General features: G+C 38.8%; 1 protein-coding gene and 1 pseudogene across 3 annotated transcripts in view; both read left to right on the plus strand.

Annotated features, from left to right (window-relative positions):
• LOC119910794 overlaps positions 1–13,353 on the plus strand; it is a 13,967-nt pseudogene extending 614 nt beyond the window's left edge.
• Positions 13,354–18,836: 5,483 nt separating this feature from the next.
• LOC119910944 (trichohyalin-like) overlaps positions 18,837–25,650 on the plus strand; it is a 36,800-nt gene continuing 29,986 nt past the window's right edge. The window contains exon 1 of one of the 3 annotated variants that reach the window (XM_038729812.1): positions 18,837–19,038. In XM_038729812.1, the coding sequence (XP_038585740.1) occupies positions 18,929–19,038 (110 nt within the window). In that variant the 5' untranslated portion in view covers positions 18,837–18,928. The remainder of the gene's footprint in view (positions 19,039–25,650) is intronic. The other 2 variants (XM_038729811.1, XM_038729810.1) reach the window with 2 other exon arrangements.

The raw sequence follows: 25,650 nt of genomic DNA on the forward strand, positions 1-25,650 counted from the left end.
ACGTGTACGATAAAGTGCTGCTGTTGAAGTGAATCGTCGCGAGCTCAGCATGTTGTGTAACATCCTGTTTTTCCTCTTTCCCCGGCTTCCAGTGCCCGAGATGTATGCAGTGTGACACCAAGTTCGACTTCATCAGAAGAAAGGTTGTTTTGTTTTGCTACACGACCGTCACGCAGCTTTATCGGACTCTGACAAAAACACAAACACATGAGGGACATAGAAACTCGTTTTGCGCTGTGAAATGTGAGATCTTCTCCCCCCACTGTTGCTTCTGTTAAATTTATTTTGGCCTGGAGACACAGTGACGGCTCTGTGGTGACATTTCTTTCCAATGACTCACTTAAAATGCTGTAGATCTGTTGCTCTGTTTAGTCGTGTCCCATTTTCTTTCCATATTGCTGGAAAATAGTTTCTGTTTATAGTTAAAATCAGCTCAGGAAATCTGCGCTTTAGCTGGTAAGTGTCAGTGATTCAAATCTAAATTACCAGCTTCAGAGATTTCTGGTTAAAAAAAAAAGAAAAAATCACTTCCTGACCCAAAACGTCCGACAGACTTCTTCCCAAAGAAAAAGCAAATATAGGAAGTGACGGCAACAGAAATGCAGTTTGCAAAATTAAGTGTCCATTATACCTCCCACGATAAAACTCTCATTATTCCTGATAATATAAACCCATTATGATCTTATACGCATTTGAACATTTATTATTATTATACACAACTATTAACACATATCAGTAACACTTGATGAAGACGAAAACAAAACATCATGCGGAGCTTCTAAGCCGCATCCTTCAAAATAAAAACCTGTGTTTAAATAATACATAAAACTCCAAAACTACAGTGTCATGTCGACACCATAGCACAACAACATCACGCTACTCCATGGGCAGGATTTCGTTGATTATGTTGTAGTCGGTCTGTCCCTATAACTCTTTGACTCTACATGTGAATATATAAAAAAAAAAGGTTAAACAAAGTCTGATTAAAGTCTGAGCGTTTAGTAACCTCATGAGGACACACAGTGACGCAGAAACAAGCGTTAATTACTTAGTGATAGACTGATTAATCGGTCGGCTGGTTCCTGCACTCAGGAGGCCGATAATAAAACCTGTCTGCAGACACTTCTGCTGGCAGCCCTCGTCACTGTGGCTTCTGTGGATCAATGTTGGCGCTCTCACTGTGAGTTTTGGAAAGGTGGTGAAAATAGCCCGAAATGTCCTCAGTCACTCACGTCTTCTTAACACGTTTGTTCTAAATGACAGCAGCTCTAATCTGAGACCTTTACCGGCAAGTGTTAATATATATATGTTATAGTGAAGATAATAATGCAGATGAATGACAAACTCCCGCTCTCCCTTAAACTCCCGTCACGTTCTGAAATCTACAGCAGACCCAAACCATGTTTCATTCATTATTATAAAATATCTAAAATGTTACTGGCTGAGATCACATGTATATTAGATTGTACTCTGCATGGAAAAATGGAATTATACATGACTTTTTTTGTTTTAATATCAGCCATTGAAAAAAACATATCGGTCGACTGATTTAATTAATGCATTGATTAGTGAATTCATAATCCTCGTGTTAATGTGTCACAAGTAACAAAGCACCATTAATTACCTAATAACATGTTTTTCATACATTTAATCTAACGGACATGAGACGAGTGGGATTAAAATACTGAAGTAGACCTGACTGTAAGTCGTTCTTCCTGCAGCATCACTGTCGGCGTGCGGCCGGTGTTCTGCGATAAATGCTGCAGTAAGAAGGTGACGCTGCCTCGCATGTGCTTCGTCGATCCGGTGCGCAGTGCGCCGAGTGCAGCCTGGTCTCCCAGAAAGAGATGGAGTTCTACGACAAGCAGCTGAAGTGCTTCTGGAGGTGAGAAGTATTTTACTAGGTTTAATATGGATTTTATGTTTATGTTTAAGTTCTTCTTTTCCAAACCTCTTCCTTCACATTTGGTACGAACGCTGTTTCCTCCCTGTCAAGAACATGTGGGGTGAAACACTTGAGGCGAGAATAGCTGTGTGCACATCCACACGAGCTCAGTGGTTGTTAGGAATTATCGGCAAAACATAAGCAGCTGCCAGGAGCTTTATATTGTCTGTCAAACTGTCTGTGCTGAAAGGACGATTCCAGCTCACCTAGAGTTTTGTGCTTAATTTTCACAGTTCGTCTTTTATTTAATGACGATTAAATTTTAATTAAATTTAACTGACTTCCACTAGGGCTGCAAATAATAACAATTTGCAGATAATTTTCTCAATTGATCGAGGATTTGTTTTAGTTGAAAAATGGTCACAACATTGTTGATTATTATTCCCCAAAGGTCCATATGTCCAAAATGACATATTCAACTTGCCTGTTTTATCTGAGCAACAGTTTTAAACCACAAAATATTCAGTTAACTATCACGTGTGACAAAGAAAAGCATCTAATCTGCTCACTTGAGAAGCTAAAACCAGAAAATGTTCTGTATTTTCCACCACCAAAACGTTTGTTGACTATTATTCATCAGCTAATTGATTAATCCACTCATTATTTCAGCTCTAATATGGAGGTCAGGTCCTTACTGTGACTCTGTACAGGAAGCAGAAACGCTGCTCCTACTGTAATCCATTGTGTTGCTGTTGAGTGTGGGTCAGTGTGCAGCTAAAAATACGCAGCAGTCAGGCTCTTATGAAAAATCCATTAGCAGCCTGGAGCTGCGGGGGGGAAACCCGGCTGAATGCCTGTGATGTAAAGCCTGCAGCGTGCTGGGGCCTCATGCTTTATGGATGATGGATAATCAATCGCTCAGCAGAAAACAAAAGTTCTCACAAAAAAGATGAAGATACAAAGCAGAAAACCTCTCGTGCACATTTCCATTTGAATATCTGGCTGTTACTGTTTGATGTTCTGGGGAGGTGGAAACACCCAGTGGTGCTCAAGCTAAGGCTGAATCCCAAACTAAAACTAAAACACTTTGAAGACATGTTGGAGCTCTGATAACTTGTGAAATTGACTAATTGACTAATCAAGCCTTTAGTTTCAGCCTGAGGAACTAGTAGTAAATTCACTAATAAATTACATTAGACACTGTAAACATGCAGCCTGGGAGGAAATTTTCATTTAGCAAAAGAAGCCAAACTTCTTAAATGTTAAATCTCGTCTAACACATGTACGCTGTACAATCATTAGTCTAAAACTAATCAGGAGCTATTTGGATCAAAGAACATGTAAACAGTATAGGAGCTGTGGTTATCGACTAATCTGTAAAGCATGTTGTTGATCAGTAAGTTAAAAGAAAATAGTGAACAATGCTCACAGTTTCCCGAAGCTCAAGGTGACACCTTCATATTTCTTCTTCTGTCTGATGAACAGTCAGAAACCTCAGAAATAAAGTTTCCGTTCAGTTTCCTCATTTCTGACAAGGTTGAACCAGAGAATATTGGCTTTTTTTGTCTCGATAACGATTAATGAAGCGTGAAAATAACTTCCAGCTTTCAGTACATGCAGCGATACAGATTTTGGTCGATGCCCAAACATTTTTCAGGTTTGATATTCAGCCATATTCATGAACTCTTTTCCATTCAGTATTTTATGTTTTAGGGTTCTGGTTGATCTTTTAATGGGAAACGTTTGTACAAAACTGATATTTTAAATAGCTTTTTGTTTTCAGCAGCGTCTTATGGCCTAAATGATTATTACTTTTATCTCTGAAGATTTTTTAAACCCTTCCCTTGTGATGTGTTTTTAATTGCAGGCTCTCAGAGTTGAACGTTTTCTGCCTTCTCTGTTTGTTCTGTCTCCAGGTGGCACCTTTGTCGTCACGTTGGGAACGTCGGAGAAGTCTGAAACCATGACGTGTCGCCTCTCCAACAACCACAGGTGAGCTTTTTAAATTCCACACTTGTGTTTAAGGTCCAGCTCAACTCATCTCAAACCTCAGCATGAAATCAAAACTATCTGCATGGCAGGATATCACGAGGGGAGGTGAATTTGCACTTTAACAAGCCAACGTTTTGCAAATTAAATCGATCATTTTAAATTTTTATCCCTTGATCCCTTAAATGTCCAACAATTAAGCCAAGATAGCCTATTATTGCTGTTTGACATGATTTCAGACTACACCAAATCACACACGCAGGCTATTCTATGTGATCTCCTTTCGATAACTAATGTAATAACCAATGTAATATTGTTTCACTTCCATTCACTGAGCCTAACACTTTAAAAACCTCTGATCTAGATCTTTTGGATTCAAGATAAAGGATGTGAAGAACGGGACTAAAGATGGAAAAGATTAAGAGATTCAGATGTTATGTTTAAGGTTTTCAAGTAAAAATGTGCTGTTGGGACAAATCCAGTCAAAACTAATCCAGTTTTTGTTGCACCAGTGACATTCAGAGCGTCGTTATTAGTCAGGTTTTAGATAAACGGTTTTGTTTGGATATGATTCAAATGTGTCTTCTCTTTCTGTTTATCTAATCGTCAGGTATCTGTTCCTCGACGGTGAAAGTCACTTCGAGGTGGAGTTGTCTCGGATCTCCAGCATGCAGATTCTGACAGACGGCACGAGTCCAGGAGGTGAAATCAGAATTTAAAGCTTGTTTTTGACCATTTTTATTAATTGTACAAATTATGACCCAAGGCGTCTCTACCACAGAGTTCTGGACATTCTTGTGTCTCCATGATGTTTTTTTTCAGATTCAGTAACCAGCTGGGAAATTTCTTGACTAACACTTAAACCTGTTTGTCTATTTTTTTTTTTCCCAATCAAACACTAACAAACTCTTTCTCCTCTGCTGCTCTGACTCTGGTGACCCGGCTGCTCCTCCTCCTCCTCTTCTTCTTCCTCTGGGCTCAGAGAATGACATTCACACTTACACCAGTCTGCTGGACAGTCACTATATCTCTGAAGGTTAGGTTCACTCTGGTGTTGTCCTCACTCCATTTCTCCATTTTAATTTTCCAGATCTGGTTTCTGGTTTTCTGTGTGCATGAAGCTGCCTCAAAACGAAACCATGATGCTGTTCTGCTTTATGTTTACGCCTCACTGAGTCCCAAACGCATCTTGGTGGTAATTACAACACAAAGATGTTATTTGCACGACTTCCTGTTTTTGTTGTCGACTGCCCTGTGAAAATGCTGCAGGAGTCCTCAACACTTCGGCAGCTGACTGACGGCGTGTTAATTAGTACTTAAACGATTAGATGGTAATCGATTAGCTGATAAACAGAAAATAAACAACAGTTATTTAAAAGTTTATCAAGCAATTATCTAAATTTTTTTTAAAGTTTTCATGGATGTTTGTCACTGTTAACAAACTTTAAAAACAAATCAATTAATTATCTATTAATAAAAGATATTATCTACAGATGAATTGATAAAGAACATGTGTTCTTTTGTTTGGATGTTTGTTTATTTAACATAAGCAATGCAAGTTATTATTTGTAGAGCACCTGTCAAACAGTGCAACTCAGTATAGAAACATAAATAGAATAAAATTAAATTTAGAGCAAGGCAAAATGAAATATAGTAAACTATAACATTTAGATTTTTCCTCTCTGTGGTCTGAGGCTCAGTGGGAGCTTATTGGCTTAGAACTAAATTAGTTATAATGTTATTTAATTAATATTTAACTTGTTCTCACATAGACACAACAGATTATTTCCCAACGCTCTCCCCATTTTTCATCTCTGACTTTAAAACATCCTTTTTATATCTAATTTAAAAAGTAGGAAACAGTGTTCAGCAGGATCAAGATGAACAACAAACCAAATTTAGCAACCAATTCATATCCAGAATACTGCGCAGGTAACCTTGCACATATCTAACCCTCGACACAACAGTTCATGCAGCTGTTCTCCAGGTTTTTTAGACGTTTATTCCTATTTAGGAAACTTCTTATCCTTTTTAAAGGCAGAATTATTGTTCGTTATTGTCGTTGAGCTATGGCCAAGCTTTAAAGAAAGAAATTGAGTATTCTGCAAATAATTATAATTTTTATTTATCAATTACCGCCTATAATTAGTTTCATGAACTGTTACAGTAAACAATTGTCCACTGCAATTTCCCAGAACACACAGACAGATTTCTTGTTTTTGTCTGATGAAAACTGCAAAATATTCAACGAGCAAAGACATAAAACAGATAAAAGCAGCAAAAATCTTCACATTTGAGAAGCTGGAACCAGAGAATGTGTCTGATAAATAACTTTAATGGACTTCATTAACTTGTTTCAGTATTGGAGTGCACTTAACACCGTCCTGTGAAACCGTCCTGGAAACTGATTCATTCCTCACTTGTGGTGCCTGACCTTCTGTTTCACTCTCAAACCGTTTCACTCAAACCTTTAGTGTTTTCAGTCCTGACCTTTGGTGCTTCACTTCATTTTGAAAGACATTGTCACTGTGTGTTTCTGTTCTGTTGTCTCTCTTCAATCTTTCAGTTCCCTGACTTCTCTGTGTTGTTGTATCTGTGTGTTTTGTTCATGCATGAATCACTTTTTAAGTGTTGTCATTGATATTATGGTCGAGGCTGAGCAGTTATTTCAGAGCCAAAACTCTACCGTGATATGTTGACACGTCGTTAGTGATTTTGTTCATTAGACATGTAACAGTACAGTACACACCCTTCCTCTTTTCCTTTTATCTGTTATCTCATCTTTGTTATTTACTTAAATAACCTGCAGCTGTTTTTCGTGAGTCAGTCAAACCTCTTTAACCTAAAGTGTTAATGAAGAAAAGTAACAGACTTTAAAATGACTTTCATTATGTCATCCAGTCCATCAGTCTGTTCTCTCTGTGTCTAACTGAGTGTGTGTGTGTGTGTGTGTGTGTGTGTGTGGTGCAGGAGGGATGTCGCGGGCCAGCGGCATGCTGCTGCACTACAAGCCAATGGGCTGCCAGGACGCCCAGCAGCTCCGCTTAGAGGCAGCAGATGACAAGAAGGTGGCCTCGTTATGGCTGGCTGCAATGCACAAGGTTCGATAACCAGGACACCAAAGCCACACTGTCACTGCATAAACATGTATTTATTATACCTTTTTACACCGATCAGCCATAACACGCTGATTAACTCGTTATCAGGTCGTCTGTCAGCGGGTGGGATATATTAGGCAGGAAGTGCACATTGTGTCCTCATAGTTAGAAGCAGGAAAAATGAGCAAGCTTAAGGATTTGAGCGTCGTTGACAAGTGACGAACTGTCAGAGCATCTCCAAAACAGTCTGCAGTGGTCAATACTTATCAAAAACGGTCCAACGAACCGACGACAGGGTCGTGGACGGCCAAGGCTCATTGATGCATGAGGGCGGCGAAGCTGGTGTCGTCTGATCCAACAGACGAGCTACTGTAAAAGTTGATGCTGGTTCTGGTGGAAAAGTGTCAAAGCTGTTTTAGCATTCTGTTATGGCTGATTGGTGTTTTTTCCTTTTGGCTGCGTCGCGTTCTGGGTGCGACGAGGCTGCCGGAAGTGATCGCGGCCATTCTAGACGACGCTTGTGATTCCTCCACATGCACTGCAGCACGTTCAGAAGCGTCCTAGAAGCAAATCTCTAATGTAAAGAGCTGTGTGTGACTCCCTGGTCCACAAACACGCTGTACAGGTCGTCTTTAACATCGTGTTGACCTGTTGTGTTCTCGCCCGGCATTACCACGGTTTGTTGTGTCTGTCTTCCCCACAGGCGGCCAAACTGCTGTATGAAGCTCGGGACCAGTGACGTGCAGGCAGCCTGCAAGACTGAACCTCCAGGCAGCACACACCCAAGTGTTTTGTACCCCGTCTTGCTGGGGTTTGGTATCGTTTGGATTTCTATTAACGCCAGTTCTGCTTATCCCTGATTCATCATCGGTTCTTAATAACAGTTCTTATCATGGTAATTTCTGCAAGGAATGTTTATATAAAAAATTATTACCTCTATAACCAGTTCTTGTTTACCCCAAGTGGGCTGATTGTTCTTCTTCTTCTTTTTACATCTCAGAGTTCTTTAATCCTCTTTGATTTAACACATAAATCAGGGCACGTTAATGTTTGTACATGAAAATGGAGCCAACTGAGCAGAGAGACACAACACAAGCTTTCCAACACAAGTTAGGATCCGTTCATTTGGAGGAAGCTTCTACCTTTAATTCCTGTTCTTTTTCTTTCTCAGAACTGGACATGTTTTTGTTTGTGCAATACTCAGTCTGTTTGGACATCATACCTTTTCATTAACCATTTTTCATAACTTCCGAGATGCAGTAAAACTTCAGATGGAGGCGCAGTTGTTTCAAAGCAGCACAATAATTTATATGCTGCTGGTAGATTTAGCTTGTGTCATTGAGGATTTTATTTCCTGGACGTATGGTGATATTATTTTTGATAACTCTCCTGATGTCAGCCAAACACAAAGTAGGGACTGAATGTCTCGCTCAAGGGATCAGCTGATGGTAAAAAGCATTATCTCACAGGACAAATCCAACTTAAAAACCCTTTAACGCAGATCTGCGTGAGACGTACTTTGCATTTCAGGACCCGCTTTGTTTAAGTTAATTGCAGAAGATGTCTCGGGACTCTTTTGCCTTCCAGTTTAGGACACTATGTGTGTAACAGCTCCCCTCAGCTTTACACAGCTTTATAGTGAGTTTCAGCTCATTGTTTATCTCTCCAGACACAACTTTAGTGTTCTGGTTCTCTCTCAGCGCCCTCATAGCATGCCGTACACTACCTGCTCAGCAGCAAACAGCAGACAGACACAGTTAGAGACCAGCTGGTGAACAGAGTGGAGCGTTTAGCAGCTAAAGAGCCAGATATTTCCCTAGAGATCAAAACACAACTAATAGAGACTCCAAATGAATGATTATGTTGCTCTGTAACTGCTGGAGGTGTAAGCAACTCTTTGCTAACAAGTTCAACTTAAAGGTGATGATACGTCAGTGTTGGTTAAAACTTGTTTCTGCTGCCCCCATGTGGCCAAAAGAAATCAGTTTATGGAGGTTTAAATATAAATTTTAACTAAACTGCTAATAAAGAAACACATTTATATACATTCACAAGTGAATTTCACACTTCAGAGATGCAAGCTACTCTGGCAACACTTTACTAGAGCGGAGAAAAGAGCAGTGAGTTGGACACTGATTTCTTCTCCAGCAGTCACAACAGAGCTGAATCTGCTGGAAATTTGCCGTTAAATATTACCAGAAAATGACGAGTGTTTTTGTGTTGGTCTCTTAAAATCAAGAGCGAGGGCTTCTTCCTGTTTTTTTAATTAAACTTTCAACTCTCGTACGAGGGTAAAATGATCAGTGCAGAGCACAGATGGCACTTTATACACAAGCAGGAGCAGCAAATGGATCAGAATGCAGTGGGAAATGAGCAGGAGTGAATTTGATTCTGGGAAATGTAGGATTCTCTAACTGAAGCAGAAGAAAGAAAAGAGGCAGGTTGAGGAGACAGAATAATTCCTGAAATGCAAAGAACATCGCAAGTTTATTCACAACTGAAACACAATTGTTGGATTTCTTACTTTAGGAGACTTGCTGTCATGACGGTTGAGTTTCAGAGTAACGTAGATGAAAGTTCAGGTGACGTGTTTGTGTTTCTTCTCTGTAACTTGATCTCTTAATGCTCTCTGCTACAAGTATCTACAGATTTAAATCTTTAGGCCTCGGCGTCTAAGGAAACTACGGACTATTCACTGATTCTAGTGAAGCATAAACACACATAAATGCTTTAAATGTAGTTTCATGTATTGACTTTTTGTATAATATATTTTGTTAACTATTCCTACTTTAACACAAGGCGTGTACGTACTTATATAATTTTCAAAGCTGAAGTATGACCATAGGTTTTGTAACATTTGTAAATTCCTTTTGTCCTAATTGTCCAGAGCCACAACCAGGATGTGAAATCACCACCGACCAAGAGCTGTTCAGTTCTGGTTGAGCCGGTGGGTTTGTTGGTTTGGTAGTTAGTTGTACTTCCGAGGACCTTTTTCTAAACAAGAATGTAGTTTTGACTGCGATGGTGAAAGCCGCGACACGTTCTCATCCCAGGTTGTCAATGACCGACGGCGCTTTGTCACATTAATGTGGTAAACGTGAAAACGGATGCAGTTTGGTGTAGCAAAAGGTTGCGTTAAAAGAAGCACATCCTGTTATGTAGACCTACGTTTTGTGAAGTAACATCACGTAACTTCATATTTTAAATAAGTCAGAGTTGACTTTTGGTTTCATGCGGTAGGGGAGAGCAGGGTGACTTGAGCCTGTGAGGAAGTTGAGTCACCCCTATGGCTTCTCGGCAGCCATAGAAAAAATTGGTCATGTTACCACACATTTTTGAAGAGTCATCCATTTTACTCATCCTGCGATGGAGAGAAGCCTATGGAATAAGTGATGAGCACATTTAAGATCAAAAAACAGTTTTTTTTGCCGTTCAAAATTTTTTTATGTTCAAGGAGTCGTGATTGTTGTGTGAAAATCTTATGCATGTGTTAGTCTTTTAGGAAATTACAATATGAGGCTATACTGTTAGCATGAGGTTACTCTTAAAATGCTGGATGACACAATTTTGTTAAAATGGCAAAGACCTGGGGGAAGTTGAACCAACTATTTTGATGTAATTTTACGTTGCATTCTTATGCATCACCAAAATGATGTGACATTATGCATTTTAGACCAGAAACAATCATGTCATGCTTCTATAAATGGAAGACAGACAGGCTTCAACTCCTGTTGTGGGTTTGGACCGAGCAGTGGGAGAGGTACAAAAACGGGAAGTATGATAAACAGGATGACTTTAAAGCGATACATTGATATGAAACAACTCGGAGACATAGCTGCAATGCTTCACTATCTAAGTGCAATTGAATGTTTTGACCTGGCGTTTGAGTTTGCACGATGACATCGATGTCCGCGACCCCCATGTGGCTCAACTTACCCCTTATGTGGGGCAAGAGTCCACTTTTTTTTTTGAAAAGCCAGATTTTGAAAACAGTTTATTTTAGATCCAAAGTGATTATTCCCAGGGACGCACCACATCCTAAAATATATGTACATATTTTAGTTGGAGACATTACTGTCAAAAACGGGCTCAACTCACCCCGCTCTCCTCTACACGGCGAAAGTCCTGTGTTTGTTTGACCCATCCATCCACCTGGACCTTCTCCATACGCTGACTTTCTTGCCTTTTATACGTCACCTGACTTTAGTTGAAAGCCTGGTGGGCGAGGGGCGTGACAAAACATTGGTATTTGACAACCTCAGGATTGAGAACGACATTGTGACATAGCAAGATTTACTCCCTGATGTTGTTACAGCGCCCACAAATGCCAACTTTTCCTTCAAGCTCCCTCTTTAAAGGTGCAGTAAGCGATTCTGTTATGTTGCTGCAAAGCTAACATGAAGCTCACATGCGGAGAGGATGAGATAGTCTTACTGTGCATTCAGACCAAACGTGAATTTAACCCTCGCGGGGGTTTTATCGCTGGACTACTACCAACACAACGCGATTACTACAGCTGTATGAACCCAAAATAAACACTTTGCTGTGATTTAATAGCAATAAACGGATCAAACTGATGCCGAAATAACTAAAACGTGATGCAGATTTGATAAACATATGAATTCATGCTTTGTCAGGTCTGTCAGCAGGACAGCAACTTTTAAAATGTGTTTCTTTCTGAATGGAGTTTGGATCGATCCGGGCTATGCTATGCTAAGCTAAGTTGTTCACAGTAACAACACTGAAAGCAGACATTGAAACAACTCTCCTGGTACTATAGCAACATCACAACAACAGCATGTCTGGGTGAACGAGAGAGTAAGCTGAAGGTGACAAATTATGGCTGGAATTGTTGGAGTAGCGTTGTGTGACTCGGTTTCCCATTTACAGTTTAAGTTTTCACACGCAGAACAAACAACTAGCGGACTGTTTTTCAGATTAGAATCGCTTACTCCACCTCTAAGTTTTGAAACTCACACCTGTTTTGAGTTGGAAGAAAAGTTTAGGGGACTCGGGGCGCTGGATCACGTTTATAATCTTGAAAATACACTTTAGCTTCAGCATATGAGGTTTGTGCATTTTTAAGCGTGAATTTAAGATTGTGAAAACTGTAAACTTTAGTGTTGTTACACAGAAATCTTAACTCGGCGTCCTCTTACTAGCTTTTTATCTGGAGCTTTCAAACTCACCTCACGGTCTTTGTTTGCTTTCACATGACATAAGTGTGGAGTACCAACAACTGAGCAAACTCCATCTGCTGAGGAAGACCATGATATGTGGATGAAAGCTCTAGAAAAAGCTGCTAAATGGACCTTGAGATATGAACTTTTTTGGAATAAACACTGCATGTATGAGCTTAAATCTGTCAAAACACATGAATTATAAATGCACGGTTGCGTTTCAGCTGCTAACATTTATCAAAGATTACCAAGTATCATTGGCTTCACAGAAATTAGCTTTTTTAAAACCCTGCTGGCGTCTGTGTGTCTTCCCTGTTTTTCTAAGCTTGAAGAAAGAACTTGAAGCGGTGTAATGGAGCGCAGAACTGGCTGATTGTTGGGTTTGTTGGCCTTTTTGTACCTTCGTGTCAAACCCAGTGAAAACAACATTCACCACCTCCACTTTGTGACATAAAGTTTATTTTTATATGCTGCTCACCTAAGAATTAAAATCACACGTCGTGGTCGTTTTGGTTCGAGGCTTTCAGAACGGAGACGGAGGAAGAAGATGGTGAGGTTTCGTGTAAAAAGGCGTCTCTGTGGTCGCTCTTGATGTTGTTAATACTGTTCACAAGGTTTTCCAGTTACACACCAACAATGCTGTTCTTCCATTATACAAATGTTTGTTATGAAGATACATGTGAGGGCTGCACAGTTACGAAAACAGTGATCATATTTATTATTTTGCTTATTTCTTAATTGGAGACTAAAACCTTTATCTTTAATTCCTCCGTTGTTTTTTGGCTGCCAACTAATCTAAGTATCTAAATCAGACGGTGATGTTGGTAAATTGGAAAGTTTGCCTTTTTTTTATCTCAAAAACACAATTACAAAATGCATTAGTCACATTTTACTTTCATTTGAAATGTTGCTGGTACGGGAGTGGCTGTAATCACAATAACACCATATTAATCATCCTTGAAATGAAGTCTATATGATCACACTGCGGGATTCTCTGTGCAGCCCTCTCAGACTGTTGTTGCACGTTTGCAGTACGTGTTACGTCACCGAGTCGTGACTCAGCCAGTGTTTGTACCTGCACTTTATGTCCACCCTGATTACAAACCTTTTTATCCCACCGCTTCATTTATTACGCTGAAAACGCTCTACTACACCTTTTTGTTGGATTATTCTGTTAAGAATAAAATCAAGTGTTTATACATTTGGGGTGTCGTTTGTGTCATTTAGAAAAAGAGGATTCGTCCATTAAGAGACACTGAATAATGAATGAAAAGGAAACATCGTCTGGTATCAAAATTTATGTCAGGTGCATCAATTATGAAAGGATGAGATTCACTGACTTCCATATAAATAAATAAAATCCTCATTAAATGTATGTTTTAGACAGACACAGTTGTTATCAGACATATTTACACAAGTATAAATCTTCCAGGTTGGACATGTAATCAGAGTTTTAATAGTTAATAAGATTTGATTTTGTACTTCGAGACCACCTACTGTACATATTGGTATGCTACTGCTGATTGAGGGAAAGCTCATTTAAACTTTTTTTAAATGATACATTTTTTATTGAGATTGATATATATTCCGGTCTTACACTTAAATAAAATAAAACTCAGAAACACACAAAACAAGGAATTTTAGTGTCTATTTTGCTCATGCCTCATTAAAATTATTAAAAGTAAAACCACATTTGAGAAGTTGGAAAAATTAAATGATTAGCATTTTTTCATTAAAATTTTCTAAATAATTCAACAATCGATCATAAGTTCGTCATGTGTTTCAAAATGATTACAGCTACATTTACCTTTTAACTGTAGTGAAGTAGATGAAGAAAAGTTCTTTATTTGTCATTTGCACAACAGTTATTTATTTACAATAAAGCAGTCCTTGGATATTAAATGCTTTGTTCCCAGGCTGCCTCCATCAATGCTCACACAAAAGTGTATAAAAAGAAAATCTAGCATGTCCAAAAAAATATAGTAACAAAATATAAAAGTCTATAGACAAATCTTAGATTTGGTTATTGGCTTTCGCATTTATTTGATCACTTCAATATAAAGACAGGAAAACAAAGGCTGTTTTTCCTTTTTTGGATGCTCCTAAGTTTCACATTTGTTTCTCTCACCTGTGGTGCAGATTTTATCTCTGTCTAAAAGGTATTGTGACTACGTGTTTTACTTTAATTAATCAAATCGCCAGAGTCCCTGTATCATCTGTTTACTCAAGTGGGCTATTTTATTCAGTCGGAAAAACAGAAACTAAAAGAAGAGTTAGAATATAGTTTTTTTGTAGGCGTCAAAAAAAGTAGGCCTACATGTCTGCTTTTCAGTTTTTAATGTATAGTAATGAATCATCAGCATTTCTGTTTTGTGTTGTTTTGTTTCACTTCAACACTTTGAGTAGGCCTGCAGCTCTTCATCTGTTGACAGAAAGCATTTCAGCCTTTTTTTGCCATTGGCCTCTAAGAACTATCATCATCTCCATTTTGTTATTGTTACTGCCGGTATCAGGAGATGAAGGAAAGACAAGGGTGGTTTTCTCATTAGCACTTTATTTGGAATAGCAGTAACATTTTGTAGAAAATGAGAACATGTTTCTGAGTCTTACGGCTATTTTTGCTTATTCACTATAGTTCTGCAGTTTATTATCAGCATGTTCAGATGGTCACAGAAACAAAATTTAACACTAGAATGTTTTCAGAGTTTTAATAGCTTCTTATATAGTGTAACCTAGTTGATTATTAGATTCTTCAGCCCTTTTATTAAAGCCACAGCAGTTATAGAATAAGTCTAGTTATCTGCTCACCAGTTGACCATAATGTGTCAAATATTCAGGCTTGTGAATGCATGTTGCCATGTTTTTGAAATTCAAACGTGGGGAAATAGTGTAATTCTTGGACTGTAATTACATGTGTAAATTGTGAAGTAGCCTTGATATCCAGCCGAGATCAGCTTGACCTATTACATTCCTAGTTAGGGCAGTCACTTTTATTCAATATTCAAACTTGTAGAACTGTAAGTCATTACAGTCCCATTTAGTTATGCCCATCTACTTCTACGTTTTAACTCAACAAGTTCTGACAAGTTTTGGATTTTGAACTGAACTGTCTGAGTTTTCAAAAGTTAAACTTGCATTAATTAATTGTGCTGACTATTTGAGACTTTTGTCAGTGCGGATTGAACCTTGGTTTGTAAGTTATCAGTTATCAAACATAGGTGGGTATGCAGAGGATGGGAGCAAGAGAGAAAAAAAATAGCCTAGTTGCTGTGTCTCTTGAGTTTGAGAGAAACTGTCTTTCTTAAACCATGGTCTATTAAATATAGCAATTTCTGATCAACCCACACCAACTAACTTCCACTTAATCCCGGCCATGTCCATGTTAAGCCCCGCGCATTCTGAGGAGGGCCTACAGAAACTTTAATTTACAGATAAGATATTGGTGGACTCATACATCCCGACTAATTCTATACTGCAGATATGTCATATATTCAAATTCCACACTTCTGTGGTACACAAAAAAACACTAGTGCCACCAGTGGAAAGAGTACCTGACATCGGCCTTATACTGTACATGTAAATTGAAACACATTTGGAATTTAAATTTTCTTAACTTGAGATGAAAAGGAAAATTAATTTTTACTCAAAGTATGAGGTTGAAACAAGTTTATTAAAAGTTCAATCAACTCAATAAAACAATTTCTAGACAATTAAAGAACACTGGCGAGAAGAACTATACCAACTTTATGAACATTAATTTATGAGTTGAAACAAAGGCCATCTTCATGTTGAGTTAACATGCATTTTCAAGTTAACTTGACTTGAAATGTCTTACAGAGTAAGGGAGTAGGCCATTTCAAGTAGCCTGCTGTTTAAAAAATAAAATGTTTTTTGTGTGGTGTGATAAATTATCCGAAACTCCCGCGGTGCGGACAATTCGTCGTAACACGTCTTCAACAAGTGTTCCTCGTCTGCCACTGTACCCATTGACGCTACGCCTACATATGCACACTGAAAACCCAGGGTTAGGGTGACAACTTTGGATTTATTTACGCACATGTTTGTATACAGCATTAAACATTGAAATGTATATTGTAATAGGCTGTATATTAAGTTATTAAAATACTGTTAGTTCTATGTAAAATCAGACGTTGAGCACCACCATATCGCCAAAATGGCATGATCCTTGTTTTGTTGTGAGATTGACAGTCGAATCAGGTTCTGCCCGTCGAAGCATCGAATCTTATATTATATATTGACTATTGACTATTTGGGGTCAGCCCTAATACACACACAAACCAAAAACAAGATGTGCTTCAAATGACTGTATATTCTTAATTTTTAACATCATTCTATAAAGTGGAAACGGTTACAACAAATGCATACAGCAGTGATGCCTTCACTGTGACTTTTATTTAAAATTCATACCTGTGTTCAAATGTGGGAACACGATTGTAATAAGGCTGTTTGGATTGTACGTGTCTAAATAAAAACTGCCTATAAGCACAACAGACCGTTTGAAGTAGTTTGCCTCATGGTCCAGCAGATGGCGTTCTTAATATTCAATCAGCTTGACAAATTGCATTTCCTGTTCACCCATGAGTAAACTATGCTAATAAATAAAAAAGAATTACACTATGCGGGCTGTGTTCAAATTCATTCTAACAAATTATGTGTCAGTTTGAACTTGACTCTTTGAAAAAATGACTGCCTGGTATTAGTTTTTTGTTCGATGTCCAAATATTCAAGAGGTAGAACCATAGAAATGAATACATAATATAACTATATAATCTAACATCTAACTGACATGATCACTCGATATAAGCAACACACTGCAATTGCAGGAAAAGCACAGCTGATACAAATTTACAAAGTACAGTTAGTGCACCTCAAAGCCCAGGGCTGTTCCATTACAAATTCTATTGGGCCAGATTATAAAACCAGGAAATGTAGATGGACTGGACATTTTCAGCAGCCTATTTTAAACCTTTTAGCTTTTGGAAATGACAAATTTTTAACTAAGGTCTAAAATTAATGTTACAAAGTAGAAAATAAAAAAAAAGTTTCTGGGTTAAGATATACAGTCCCCTCCAAAAGTAAAGTAAATGTCTCATACTCATCTTTTGATCTTAAACCCAAATGTCTTCAGTGAACAACAAAAACAAAGATTAACAAACATTAGCGAGACAATCAGCTGATTAGTAAAGTTAATTGGCAATAAAACGGTAATGTTAGTTTAGAGCAAGGAAGCATCAGCCAGCTAACAGTTTACTGCCCTGGTAGAAAAAAAGTAATGTTAGTTGGATTGGTTTACTCTCCAGTGCTGTGCTTTGGCATGTGGTGTAAAATATGTGATGTTAGTTGGATTAGTTTCATGTAGTGTCTCTCTCTCTCAGCTTTGTTACGTTTGTGGGCCAATCACTGATCACTAATTGGCAATAAAACGGCAGCTTCCAGCATCGAAGTTCGATCAGATTACGTGAACAGAAATGTGCCGTTACCTTTGTGAATCAAACGGCTGATGAATATTAGTGGCAATAAAACAGTAACAGCAGGGAAGCTCAGATCAGCAACTAAACTTCACATTTTACTGCCCTGGTGGAAAACATGTATTTCATTTTACTGCTAATGGTGATAATAAGATAGTGTGCCTATCAAGTGACCAATAATGAATACTTTCCGAATTTGCATTATATTATTATTGGATATTGCCTCCCACTGTGCACACAAGTATGTAATTTGTATTTTCACATGCTAAATGCCCATTAAACCTTTGCACCGTTTTACCACAAACTGAAATTATGGCTGTCAGTACTAGTTTGTGTTTCTGTTGTCTGTGACATTTTGGAAATATTTGCATATCACTTAAAAAATTGTAAAGTTGATATTGTGGCAGGCCACCACAAATAAATGAACGTATTGGAAACACTGTGTAGCACTTCATTTCTTGATGTGGCTGTTTATTAATTAACAAGTAACAACAATATTCAAAAAACATGGTTTTACTGAATAATTAAGTAAATTTAATTTCTTAATATATCTGTCAGGATCAAGGGTGCGCAAAACAGGAGAAGGCCCAAATGCACGACACTGATGGCTGACATTTAGTTCCAGGGTTTTTAATCCAAGGCAACAGGCAAGACGAAACTGGCAACGTCCAAAAAGCAGAACGGTTAATGCAACAACTTGCAGAACACACATCATACAACAATGAACGGACAGGGACTAAACAGAAACACCAAACATATATACACAGGGACTAACGAGCAGGCCGGGAGCAACGCAGGTGACAGGGATCAGGATAACGAGGCACTCTCTCTGGCAGAGAGTCAGCAGGGGTAAACAGAGGGAGACAAAGAGGCAGAGGGATTACTGGGGGAACAGACAGAACACATGTTACAAAATACCAGACAAGAATCTAACCCCCGACAATAACATGAACCCATGTAAAAAGACAAATACCGACACACAGGGATCATAACAGACAAAACCTAAACGAGAACACAGAACTAGAACACAGAGGCAGGGAGTAGAAAACAACATAACGGGGCAAAGCAGGACTGAAACTAGGATTAGAATTAACAATTATAACAATTATTTCTGAGTTTCTGTGGATCAAGCTGTTTTTCCTGTGACTGAGTTTCATCAGCTTAGTGGACAGTTTCAGTTCTATGTGGCAAAAAATGAAGAAGTAGAAAAGGGTTTTGATAACTTAATATATTTGCAACTCATGAGTGGGGCTTTTGTTTTCCTTGCAGTGCAGGTGTACCTGTCCAATGAATCCATATGAGGAGGAGGAGGAGGAGGAGGAGGAGGAGGAAGAACAGCGGCCTTGTGAAAACCCTGTGGATGGACAATATGGCAGCCAGACTGAAGGGACTCAGAGGTGAGATGAGTTAACATTACGCGGGACTTACACAGGAGGCTTGTACGCCACATTATGGCTGTACCGCGGTTTTTATCCTTCCTCAGCCCTGCGTCAACTCACACTGGAAGCGTTTCAGCAGTGAAGCATTTAGCCTGCCCCACGATATTGAGTTGTTGTTTCTCATTTTGTGTTCTTCTACTACTGATCACAGATCTGTGAATTTCCCACATGGAGCATTTCAGAATAAGAGCGTTTTGCCTGCCCGATTTTGCTGAATTGTTTAAATTTAGTTGATTCTGTAAGCTGTTCTTGATTTTTGTGTTTCTACCATGGTTAAGAAGGCTACATAGTTTAATTGTTTCTTTTTGTCGGTTTTACAAGTAGATGCCTTGTCTTCTAATTAGTACGAGCTGTGAGGGTTGTCCTTTATATATTGCCTAAGTAAAGTATCCACTTCTGCCATCTCTTTGTGTACAAGTCCTCCTTCAGACCTAGCAATGAAGTGCATTTTCCTTATTTCTTGTATGATATCAAACCTGTTTAGGAGAATCAGTGTTGCCTATTACTTTGTTTTAGGGCTGTCTGTTTTATTTGAAACTTCCAACACTCCCTTTTGACCCATCAGTTAAGAAATCTATGGGTTGCTCCATCTTTATTCAAACCTCGGTGTGTAATACACTGCTCAAACAAATAAAGGGATCACTTAAACAACACAATGTAACTCCAAGTCAATCACACTCCTTGAGTTTGAGTTTATTCACAATACCACTTCAAAACATTACAAAAATACAATTTGGGTACAGAATCAATCGGGTATAGTGAATTGGTCTCCCAAAGAAGCTAAGAAAAGCTTATAGACGGGGGGCCCATGATTTATGAAATGGTAGTGGTATAGACAAGGTATACACAGTTAAGTAAATGCATACAGAGCACACCAAAACATACATAATACATACACATACAGTCATACACATACATCATCCCAGTAATCCAATAGAAAACATATTGATATTAGATATAGGTTAATATGAGGTGATTTTTTAGTTGTCTTTTGAAGTTGGGAGATAGAGGGCAACACCTTGAGGCCATCATCAATCCCGTTCCAGATCTGCGGCCCCCCTACAGAAAACACTGGAGCGCACATGTCGGCGGCGTTTACCTAATATAAGAGGTTTGATTCTCGTTTGGTATGTGTGCTGGGGGCTGGAGATAGGAACAAGAGTACTCAATCTAGAGTTCAGCCTATTTACAATTTGAAACATAAGGCAGGCATTATGATATTGATTTAGTTCAGTTAGTCTTAATAACTCAAAGCGATAGAATAGAGGGCAGGTGGGGGAATTTATCTTTGACCAAGACAAAGCCCGTATGGCTTTTTTTTGCAAAGATACAAGTTTTTTAAGATGACTTTTAAAGGTGTTGCACCATATCACATTACAGTAATTAAGATGGGATTCAAAGAGAGTTTTGTATAAAATAAGAAGGGCAGACAAAGGAAGAAAATGTCTGATCTTATAGAACAAACCAACATACATTGATAGCTTACTTACAAGAAGTTAAGAGAGTCATCGATGAGGACCCCCAGAAATTTAGTGGAATGCACTCTTTTTATCACCTGCCCATTAATTTTAATCAGGCAGTGAGCAGTGTAGTTAATTTTTTTTTTGTTCGATTTGAATAAAATGAAATTTGTTTTGTTGATGTTTAGTGACAGTTTATTACATTTAAACCAGGAGTCAACTTTGGTTAGCTCTGAGTTGACTACATCTTGTAGAGTATGTGGGTTCCTGTGTGATGTAAATAAATTTGTGTCGTCAGCAAAGAGGATTTTATGAAATATTTTAGAAGAATTTATAAAGTCATTATATAAAGAATGAAGAACAGTGGCCCCAAAATGGAGCCCTGGGGGACCCCAAAATTTATGGTCTTACAAGTAGAGTTATGATCATCAACATAGACATACTGTTCCCTCTCATATAGATAACTTCTGAACCATTCAAGTGCTAGACCTCTGATACCATAGTGCTGTAATTTATGCAATAAGATATCAAAGTCAATGGTGTCAAAAGCTTTTGATAGGTCCAGGAAGATACCAACACCACATTTTCCCTCTTCAATACAGTCATTAATTTGTTCTATTAGGTCAAGTTGTGCTCTTTTTTCTAAAACCATATTGAGAGGGAAGAAGAATATCCAGTTTATCAAGATATCCACTAAGTCTATTATGTAATACTTTCTCCATTACTTTAGAAAAAGTGGGAAGAATTGATATGGGCCGGTAATAGCTCATATTATTTCTGCCGCCCGATTTAAAAATTGGGATTATCTTAGCAGTTTTTGTCATTTTAGGTACAATGCCAGTAAGTAAAGAAAGATTAATACAATCAGCCAATGGCTCAACAATGATGTTTGCAATGGCCTTCATGATCTTACTACATATTCAATCCACACCAGCGAAGTATGAGCTCCTCAAGTCCAAAATGATCTTGAGGAGTTCAGTACTATCCGTTGGTATCATGAAAAATTAAACAGTAATTGGTTTTTCGTTTTTTGATTCTGATACCAAAAACAGCTATTTGGTTTTCGTTTTGAAACAAAAACTGATAAACAGTATTTTCGTTTTATAATTACAAACGAATTACGGATTATCCAGAGATACCCAGACAGATTTTGGTTTTATGAAATTCCTATTTTAATTTTCCATTTGAAGATGGACGTTAAGAAAGAGAGTGAGGTGAGACAGGTGACCCGGAAGTAAGAGTATAGATATTAAAATAAAGCCAAGCTTTTAGAACAGTCAGATCTGTAGCATTATGCAGCACTAATGTTATACCAGGGTGATGTTAGATAAAATAAATAAATAAACCTGGACCGAGAGAAATACGTTAGCAACAGCATTTGATTGCATGCACTATAATATTGTGCATTTATTCATGTAAACAGCAAGAGTCACATTTTTTTAAGCGCATTGTTTGGTGCAGTACAGTTGATAGGCTAATATGGGTTAACCTAAGAAATGATTGTGTGTGCAGAGTTGTTACTGTCAGCGCTATATTTTAATATTAATATTAAATATTTAATGTGGTTTCCACCGTAATGAATCAAGCTGTTCCCCCTTTCTAGCAGCAGGTGGCAGGATTTAAATGAAGGCCTGTACTGTGTCTTAATATGTCTTACACAATCATTTCTATAACGAAATGACCTTCAATTTTATGAGTGTGTGCTTTACTGCTTTCATTTTGGAATAGGTTATACCCAAAACCCAAAAACAAGATCTGCTTCAAATGACCCCCTTTTTACTTAATTTGTAATATAATTCTATAAAATGGAAATAGTTACAAAAAATGCAGATATAACAGCAGTGATGCCCATTACTTCATGGTAGGGCTGTCACTTTATTTGAAAGTGATCGTAATAGGCTGCTTGGGCTGGACATGTCTAAAGAGGTGGTATTATGCTCATTTTCAAATTTTTTGAAAATCTTATTTAGGGGTTGTACCAGAACAGGTTTACATGGTTTAATTTTCAAAAAACACTCATACTGCACATTGCTGTAGCTCCTCTTTTCACCCTGTGTGTTGTACGCTCCGCTCTTGAGCTACAGAGTGATGCATCTTACTTGTACAAAATCTTTGTTGGGAGTTGCACATGTGCAGTTGTCAGGTAAGGACTACTAGCCAATCAGAAGCAGAGAAGGGCGGGTTGTAAGAAACAAGGTAGTGTGATCCAAAATCAAAGCCGCTACAGACTGGTGATGGCAAGTTCGAGTCTTTTGACAGACTCGTTCATTCAAATCTTGTTCATTAAAATAAACTAATCTTTTTTTGAGTCATTTCGTTCATTTGAACTAGGCTGGTTATTGTGGCCCTCTAGTGGACGATTAAAAAAACAGCGCCGTTCTCAAACACAGAAGGCTGCCTGGTTTGCTTTATTTGACAAAGAATAATGCACAAATTCACCTCTTGATTACTGTATATCATCATTATATAAACCCCCCTGGGCCCACAACCAAATTCAAACCATGTAAAAACCACAGAAATATGTTGTCTATATGCAATCCACTACACCGGCTAAATCCTTCCATTTTCACAATCTTTCCCGAGTATACAACCAGACCAGCCATATAAAGGCCCTTATGTATATAATTACTATCATTATATCTAAAGTGCTCATTCATACAGTAGCCTAACTTCCCTATCCATGAGTAAAATATTAATATCAGTAAATATATAGAAGTAATAAACTTGATACACTATATGAATACATTTACATTTATCTGACGCTGACGGGGGGGATGGGGATTGAACCCAGGTCTCCCACACCAAAGGCAAGCATCTTATCTATTCGGCATCACCACCACCACACACTCTTATTAAAATTCAACCAATTTAATAATAATCTGGATCAAGCCACCAAGTTCTTAAAGAACTCACATCAGGTCCGGATTCTGCAGACAGAGAAACACACATGAGCACATCGCTCTCAAACACTGCAGGTTGTTCACCAGTGAGGTGCTGTGAAACAACAGCACGGCTCTGTTGATAAATAAAAAGGAAAAGTTACGTTGCGTTCTCTGGCAGACCTGGATCAGCTGTTAGCTGTTTACAGGGCTAACGCTAACGTTGTTACGTGGCTGTGTTTTAATGTTTTAATGACCGGGTCTGTTTGTTTTGGAGAGGAAGACGACCTCGGAGGTTATTCGGCTCTGAAGTGGACCCAGAACAACTCTCATCAGCTGTTAGCTGTAAACACTAGCAGGACTAAAGTTACGATGTGCTGTGTTAAAACTATAACTTAGCACAACATCACTGCGCTGTAATATTGTTATGCTTTATAAAATGTCACAACAAAATAGCTATATAATGTCAGTCCAGTGACTGTTACCCGACAGCCGACCTGCCTCTCATTCTCCGGCGCTGGCAGTCACTCAGCCTGCCGAGTGAACGAAAGACTGAGGACCCATGTGAGCGGTGAACGAGTCCTTCATTCCTGCTCCACAGTAGATGTCACATGACAAATGAACGACTCAAACAGACCCACAGTTGAGAGTCGTGAACTAATCAATTCGGTTTCCTGTGCTGACGGAGCCCATGCAGCTGCCGTGTGACGAGTGAACGTAAGAGGCCAAGATCCTTGACGCATGCGTGAAAATGAACGAATTACTCACTGAGACAACCCGTTCCTCCCGAGTCATATACACGATTAGGTCTTCTGAACGAAACATTCAATGAACAACACAACACTACTTCAGACTGCGACCGTAACCTAGCAGATGGTATAAGTTACAAGTCCACAACCACACAGCATCATTGTTCCACATCTTACCATCAGGACTAAACGTTGAACTGTTGCCGGTGTTCTGACGATCTATGCTGCCTTGCCGAAAAATGCTACCATAGCACAAATCGATAGACTCGACTCTGACTCGACTCGGCCCTGCTCCGTTTTCCATTGCAGATAGTACCCACAGATAGTATGTAGCTTGTCGTCATAACAACGTTTGTTTTCAATGCGACACACACACAGCAGCGATCCACACAGCTTTCTCTTTTTTAAGTTAAAATGTTTCAACATTCCTCAGAATGTAAAGACAGATAAGCGGTATGAAAACCTTCCAGCTGTGTTTTCCTCTGCCGTTGTTGCTGCAGCGGTCTGTGTGACGGCGGGAGCAGAGGGCTCTGTGAGCGGGCGGCTGGCCGGCCTCACACGCTCCTCCCGCGGGTTGGTACAGGCTTCCCCCGCAGCCACTTGCGGAGCTCCTCAACTCCGAAAATATTCAAGCACATTTTTGTTCCATCACTTCTCGTAAAACTGTCAATATTCAAAATCTGCACAGCTGATTTCTCACCTCAAAACTTCTCAGAAGTGGATTTAGTGATGAAATTCCATACGAAACTTTCTGTTGCTGCCTCTGTCTGGTGCAGCAATGATGATGCAGTGAATAGTGAATATTCTCTCTGACCAGTCAGCAGTCTGTTGTGTTTTCACGTTACATTTTAGTATCCCTCAGCTCGCTTGGAACCTCAAGGAGGTGAGGTGATACGAAAAAAAGTACCTGGAAGCAGGTACAGGTACAACATTTCTACAATGGAAAACCAAACAAAGGGCCAAAGGGCCTCCTCTCAGACTAGCTAGGTTTGAGGGCGTGCCTGACCCCGTTAACTGCTTGGCAAACTTTATGACACGTTTTCATTGTGACGTCACAAGTAAAGGAAGTGAAGGGCTGGACTACAAACGAACTGTTTTCAGTTCAGAGCAGTGCTTTCTATGGGAGATGGGAACTCGCTTTGGGCTGGACTTTTTCACTTTGCAAACCTGTTGAATGCACAAAAAAGATACATAACTCAATAAAGGAGAGGGGGAAAGACGGTCACTAAGATATTCCATCATTAGGTGCTAACATTCCATGTAACATGTCTACAGTCATATCCGTAATACCCAAATAATCTTTTGCTGCCTCAAATATAGTCCTCAGCCTTGACCTTTTCTTTCTCTGCTACATCGCTACATTCACTACCATACCTGTGAAAGCTACAAATTTAAACTTCTCCACTATCAGAGATGTCGTCTTTAACTGCACACTTATGTGAACACTTTTTGGCAGTTATGTCAGTTACGTACTTTATCGGT

This window comes from Micropterus salmoides, unplaced genomic scaffold, assembly GCF_014851395.1.
Source record: "Micropterus salmoides isolate LMB-PRFRI ecotype aquatic unplaced genomic scaffold, ASM1485139v1 Ms_hic_scaffold_19, whole genome shotgun sequence".
NCBI lineage: Eukaryota > Metazoa > Chordata > Actinopteri > Centrarchiformes > Centrarchidae > Micropterus > Micropterus salmoides.